This window comes from Cebus imitator, unplaced genomic scaffold (assembly GCF_001604975.1).
Source record: "Cebus imitator isolate Cc_AM_T3 unplaced genomic scaffold, Cebus_imitator-1.0 Scaffold216, whole genome shotgun sequence".
NCBI classification, from domain to species: Eukaryota; Metazoa; Chordata; class Mammalia; order Primates; family Cebidae; genus Cebus; species Cebus imitator.
In genome coordinates, this window is record NW_016107531.1 from 1,075,175 (window position 1) to 1,081,174 (window position 6,000).

At 42.6% G+C, this 6,000-nt stretch overlaps 2 protein-coding genes across 4 annotated transcripts in view; one reads left to right on the top strand and one right to left on the bottom strand.

Moving 5' to 3' along the window:
- Positions 1-6,000, bottom strand: part of STXBP1 (syntaxin binding protein 1) — an 89,845-nt gene that overhangs the window by 34,509 nt on the left and 49,336 nt on the right. For both annotated transcript variants that reach the window (XM_017549072.2, XM_017549073.2), the window contains exon 3: positions 5,360-5,441. In XM_017549072.2, the coding sequence (XP_017404561.1) occupies positions 5,360-5,441 (82 nt within the window). The remainder of the gene's footprint in view (positions 1-5,359; positions 5,442-6,000) is intronic.
- Positions 2,239-3,083, top strand: LOC108318205 (DAZ-associated protein 2-like). Of its 2 annotated transcripts, XM_037745908.1 has the most exons (2): positions 2,239-2,551; positions 2,629-3,083. In XM_037745908.1, exons 1-2 carry the CDS (start codon positions 2,251-2,253, stop codon positions 2,949-2,951), a joined length of 624 nt encoding a protein of 207 aa, XP_037601836.1. In that variant the 5' UTR covers positions 2,239-2,250; the 3' UTR covers positions 2,952-3,083. The 2 variants fall into 2 exon arrangements, with proteins under 2 accessions (XP_037601836.1, XP_017404572.1); XM_017549083.2 differs by having other exon boundaries at positions 2,239-3,083.

The following is a 6,000-nucleotide window of genomic DNA, read 5'->3' on the forward strand; positions in this document are numbered from 1 at the left end:
AGGCAGAGGTTGCAGTGAGCCAAGATTATACCACTGCAGCACTCCGGCCTGGGTGACAGAAGGAGACTCCATCTCAAAAAAAAAAAGGAAAATCTGAAATCTTATCACAATAGGTATTTCTCACTTCCCATTTCAGTTTAAGTAAATTACTTGATCTGTTCTGAGAGAAAATGGAACATGCTATCTAATTCTGTCAAGAATGGGTCCTTTGCCTCTTCCTTCGGCTTTGTATCATCTGCCCTAGATAATTCCAATTCCTTTAGAATTTCCATGTTGGGTTTATTTTTAAACAGTTGGATAGTTTCATTGCTTTCTTCTGCATATCAAATGAAGACATTCCAACCACACCCTCTCTACAATACTGTAAAGTGTTTACACTGTCTTCAATAGTGTAAAGATTAAACATTCTATTTTATTAAAGTAAACCATGGGCTTTGGTTTGCTTGTTTCCTCTACAGTTATGTCAAAGACTTCACCCGGAAATAACAGCTTTTGGGAGAATCTTATCAGTCACGTGGTAATGCTTAAAATGTGTTATCTACTGTCCTCTAGCATGGAGGGAGCAAGGCAATTATACAGGTGCCATTCTTCCTATGCAGATGATTTAAGTACATAAAAGCATCACTTTAGAGGAATCCCTTGTAACATTTATAAAGACTTTTCACCCCAAATAATGTTCAAACTAATACCAAAATCCCCAAACATCTACTTTACCAATGGTTATAGATTCTGTAATTTCATAGGCCGCTAATACTTCCCCCCAAAATGTTTCAGGGCTTCAACTAAGGGTTGCTAACTTAAATTTTGCTAAGTAAGAACTTTTTTTTTTTTGGAGACAGAGTCTTGCTCTGTCACCCAGGCTGGAGTGCAGTGGCATGATCTCGGCTCACTGTAACCTTCACCTCCCAGGTTCAAGCAATTCTCAGCTTCCTGAGTAGCTGGGACTACAGACACACACCACTGTGCCCAGCTAATCTTTGTATTTTTAGTAGAGACAGGGTTTCACTATGCTGGCCAGGCTGGTCTGGAACTCCTGACCTCAGGTGATCTGCCCGCCTCAGCCTCCTGAAATGCTGGGATTACAGGCATGAGCCACCACACCCAGCCATAAGGTCATTTTTTAAAAACCACCTTTCAGGGTACGAAAGAGTCTGTGTATAGTGGAGAGATCTGAATCCCCATCTCCCACAGGAAGTCAATTAATAATATCTAATAACACTGAATCAAGATATAATAGAACAAGCATTTATAAAGAAAAATCAAAAAGATGACCAGAATAAAGGGCAAGGTGGCTGCCTCTGGGGTAATGGACCTCAGGAATGGGGAGATGAGAGGAGGACAGGACGTCACTGCTCTTTTATTAGATCCTTGTTAGCTCCATTTGGCATTTTTCTCCTTTACTTTTGTGTTTTTTTTGTTTTTGTTTTTGCTTTGATAGACAGAAAAAAAAATAGTTTCAAAAATTCAATGAAGAAAATAACATTTTAAGCTCAAAACAGGGGGAAGCCTAGTCTTAAAACTGACTTGGGGCCAGGCACAGTAGCTCATGCCTATAATCCCAGCACTTTGGGAGGCCACAGCAAGCAGGTAACTTGAGGCCAGGAGTTCGAAACTAGCTTGTCCAACATGGTGAAACCCATCTCTACTAAAAATACAAAAAAAAAAAAAAAAATTAGTTGGGTGTGCTGGTGCCCACCTGTAATCCCAGGTACTCGAGAGGCTGAGGCACAAGAATTGCCTGAACCTGGGAGGTGGAGGTTGCAGTGAGCCAAGATTGCACCACTATACTCCATCCTGGGTATCCTGTTTGTTTGACTCAAAAACAAACAAAAATCACACTTGGATCACCAAATTACATAAAAGTTACATCAAAAATTCTGCATGCAGGCCAGGCACAGTGGTTCACACCTGTAATCCCAGTACTTTGGGAGGCCAAGGTGGGTCGATCACTTGAGGTGAAGAGTTCAAGACCAGCCTGGCCAACATGGTGAAACCCCTTCTCTACTAAAAATACAATAATTAGCCGGTGTGGTGACAGACACCTGTAATCCAAGCTATTCGGGAGGCTGAGGCAAGAGAACTGAACCCTGGAGGCAGAGATTGCAGTGAGCCAAGATTGCCCCACTGCACTCCAGCTTGGACGACAGAGCAAGACTCTGTCTCAAAAACAAAATAAAACAAAACACACTGACTTGGATAAATAACATAAAAGTCTCATCAAAAATTCTGTATGCGGGATCCACAGCCACCATGAACAGCAAAGGTCAATATCCAACACAGCCAACCTACCCTGTGCAGCCTCCTGGGAATCCAGTATACCCTCAAACCTTGCATCTTCCTCAGGCTACACATTATACTGATGCTCCACCTACCTACTCAGAGTTCTACCGTCCGAGCTTTGTGCATCCAGGAGCTGCCATGGTCCCCACCAAGTCGGCTACATTTCCTGGAGCCTCTCTGTATCTTCCCATGGCCCAGTTTGTGGCTGTTGGGCCTTTAGGTTCCACAATCCCCATGGCTTATTATTCAGTCAGTCCCATTTATCCACCTGGCTCTACAGTACTGGTGGAAGGAGGATACAATGCAGGTGCCAGATTTGGAGCTGGGGCTACTGCTGACAACATTCTTCCTCCACCTCCTGGATGCCCTCCCAATGCTGCTCAGCTTGCAGTCATGCAGGGAGCCAAGGTCCTCATAACTCAGCGGAAGGGGAACTTCTTCATGGGTGGTTCAGATGGTGGCTACACCATCTGTTGAGGAACCAAGGCCACCTTTGTGCCAGGGAAGACATCATATACCTTCAGCACTTCTCACAATGTAACTGCTTTAGTCATATCAACCTGAAGCTGCAGTTTAGATACACATTGTTGGGGTGTCTTTCTGGTGCCCAAACTTTCAGGCACTTTTCAAATTTAATAAGGAACCATGTAATGGTAGCAGTACCTCCCTAAAGCACTTTGAGGTAGGGAAGGTATCCATTCATAAAATGAATGTGGGTGAAGCCGCCCTAAGGATCTTCCTTTAATTTCTCTGGAGTAATACTGTACCATACTGGTCTTTGCTTTTAGTAATAAAACATCAAATTAGGTTTGGAGGGAACGTTGATCTTCCTAAGAATTAAAGTTGCCAAATTGTTCTGATTGGTCTTTAATCTCTTTTAAGTCTTTGATTTATATTACTTGTAATTAAATGGAACGTATTAAAAAAAATTGTGTATGCAGGCCAGGTGTGGTGGCTCACATCTATAATCCCAGCACTTTGGGAGTCTGAAGCGGGTAGATCACTTGAGGTCAGGAGTTTGAGACAAGCCTGGCCAACATGGTGAAATCCTGTTTCTACTAAAAATACAAAAATTAGTTGGGTGTGGTGGCAGGCGCCTGTAATCCCAGCTACTTGGGAGGCTGAGGCAGGAGAATCACTCAAACCCAGGAGGCAGAGGTTGCGGTGAGCTGAGATCACAACACTGCACTCCAACCTGGGAAACAGGAAGACTCCGTCTCAAAAAAAAAAGTGTGTATGCCATTAACAGGATTATACTTCTGCTGATAGATACACTGGATCTGTTTTTTAGAAATAAAGGAATCACATCCACGTGTAACCAAAATGAAAACAGACACATACCTTATACCCTTTACAAATGCTAACTCAAAATGGATCACAGACATAAATGTAAAATGCAAAATTATGAAACTCTAGAGGATTACATAAAAGAAAGGCTAGGTGGCCAATGACTTTTTAGATATGACACCAAAGCCACAATCCATGAAAAAAAGAATAGATAAGCTGGACTTCATTAAAATTAAAAATTACTGCTTTGTGAAAGACACTGTCAAGAGAATGAAAAGACAAGCCACAGACTGAGGGCAAATATTTCCAAAAGACATATCTGATAAATGACTATTATCCAAAATATATAAAGCTCCCTTAAAACTCAACAATAAGAAAACAAATAACCCAATTAAAAAACGGGCCAAAGACCTTACAGACACTGCACCAAAAAACAATATACGGATGGCAAATAAGCATGTGAAAAGATGCTCCACATCCTAGGTCATTAGGAAAATGCAAATTCAAATGACAACACCGTACCACTACACAGCTATTAGAATGGTCAAAATCCAGAATACTGACAACTCCACATGCTGGTAAGGATGCGGAACAACAGGAACTCTCATTCACTACTGCTGGGAATGCAAAATGGTCAGCCACTTTGAAAAATGGTTTGGCAGTATCTTACAAAACTAAACACACTTATCATATGATCCAGCAATTGTGCTCCTCGGTATTTACCAAAAGTTACAGCACACATTACACAGAGTGAATAAAACATAAACATACAAATAACTGTAAGGCAAATGTCTAAATAGCTAAGAAACAAAACCCTATTGGCACCACAAAAGTACCCTGGCTCACACTCCCTTCTGTCAGCACCATTTGCTCTTCCCTGCAAACAGATCATTATCATTCCTTGAATGGTGAGTTCTTCGGTTTAGGTTTTACTCCCTACATCTGCATTTTAAAACACAGCTGAGCTTTGCAGTTTGAACTCTACAGAATGAAAACTCACTCTCAGTGGTCTTTCGTGTCTTGCTGTCTTTCCTCACCTTTGTCAGGTGCATTCATGTTACTGTGAGCGCTCAGGGCTCGCTCATTTTCATCCCTGTAGAGTATTCTGCTGTGTAACTGCACCGCAACCAGTTTAATCATTCTACACTTGATGGGCGTTTGGGTTGTTTTCCACTTGGGGCACCTATAAGCACACATATTCCTGCACATGTATCCTGGGCACACATACCTAAAGTTGTCTAGGACACACTTCTGACCACAGACTTGCTGGCTCATAGGACAGGCGTAACTTCAACTTTACTAGACACTGCCAAGTGCTTTTAAAGGGGCTACACCAACAGACATTCCATCATACAGGAGTTTCCATTTTTCTACCTCCTCACCGTCACTTGGCATTAACAGAGACTAAACAGTGTAATCTTTCTAGTCTCTATTGGCATCTCCCTCTGTTTTGAATTGCATTTCCCTGACCACTAATGACAGTGGGCAATTTTCATGGATTTTTTGGCCATTTGGATTTCTTTCTTTGTTAAGTGCCTGCTCAGAACTTTTTTTATATTGGGTGAGCTGCCTTTTCTTTCTTGATTTAACCATTCTTTCAGCATTCCTTTAGCAGACATTTAATGAGCATCTAGCCCTGGATTTGGTGCTAGCAATTCAGTGATGAACAAGATAGCCTTGGGCCTCTCAGGAGCTTCTGGTCTTAGCACACAGGTTGCTGGAAGAATCTAAAATCAAAGGAGATAATAATGAACAGGAAAGAGCACTGTTCAATCGCAGAGAGCATGCTCACTTGTTATGCCCTCGGTCATGATGTCTGTCATCTTGCAGCAGGAGGACAGCATCCTCATGCTTAACTGATCCACCACCAGCACCTGCAAGGACAGAGAACAGCGTATGAGCTGCATGGCATCTGCTGTGATTCTTGCATCAGCTTACAGTGTCAGACTCTAAAAGGAGCTCCAGAAGTGCAGAAGACTGAAGAAACCATATTTCCTATGGACCAGAAGCCCACTGGGATACATGCTGGCATGTACCTTCCACACTCTAACCTAACCTTCTAGGAGTTAGAGTTTCCTCTCACTGATTTAATTTTATAAGCCTAAAAAAAATTGTTTTTATTTCCCACGATAAAGCACCCATTAAAAAAATGAAAAAGCCAGGCGTGGTGGCTGAGATCTGTAATCCCAGCACTTTGGGAGGCTGAGGCCGGCAGATCACCTGAGGACAGGAGTGCAAGACCAGCCTGACCAACATAGAGACGCTCCGTCTCTACTTAACATACAAAAACAGCTGGGTGTGGTGGTGCACACCTGTAATCCCAGCTACTCCGGAGGCTGGGGCAGAAGAATTGCTTGAACTCGGGAGGCGGAAGTTGCAGTGAGCCGAGATTGTGCCGTCGCACTCCAGCCTGGGCAAAAAGAGCGAAACTCT

Bases quoted from the DNA above. Each gene is read 5' to 3' on its own strand.
- LOC108318205 (XM_037745908.1), top strand. From the start codon at position 2,251: ATGAACAGCAAAGGTCAATATCCAACACAGCCAACCTACCCTGTGCAG. The intron at 2,552-2,628 runs GCTCTACAGTAC...GACAACATTCTT, and splicing joins CAGTCCCATTTATCCACCTG to CCTCCACCTCCTGGATGCCC.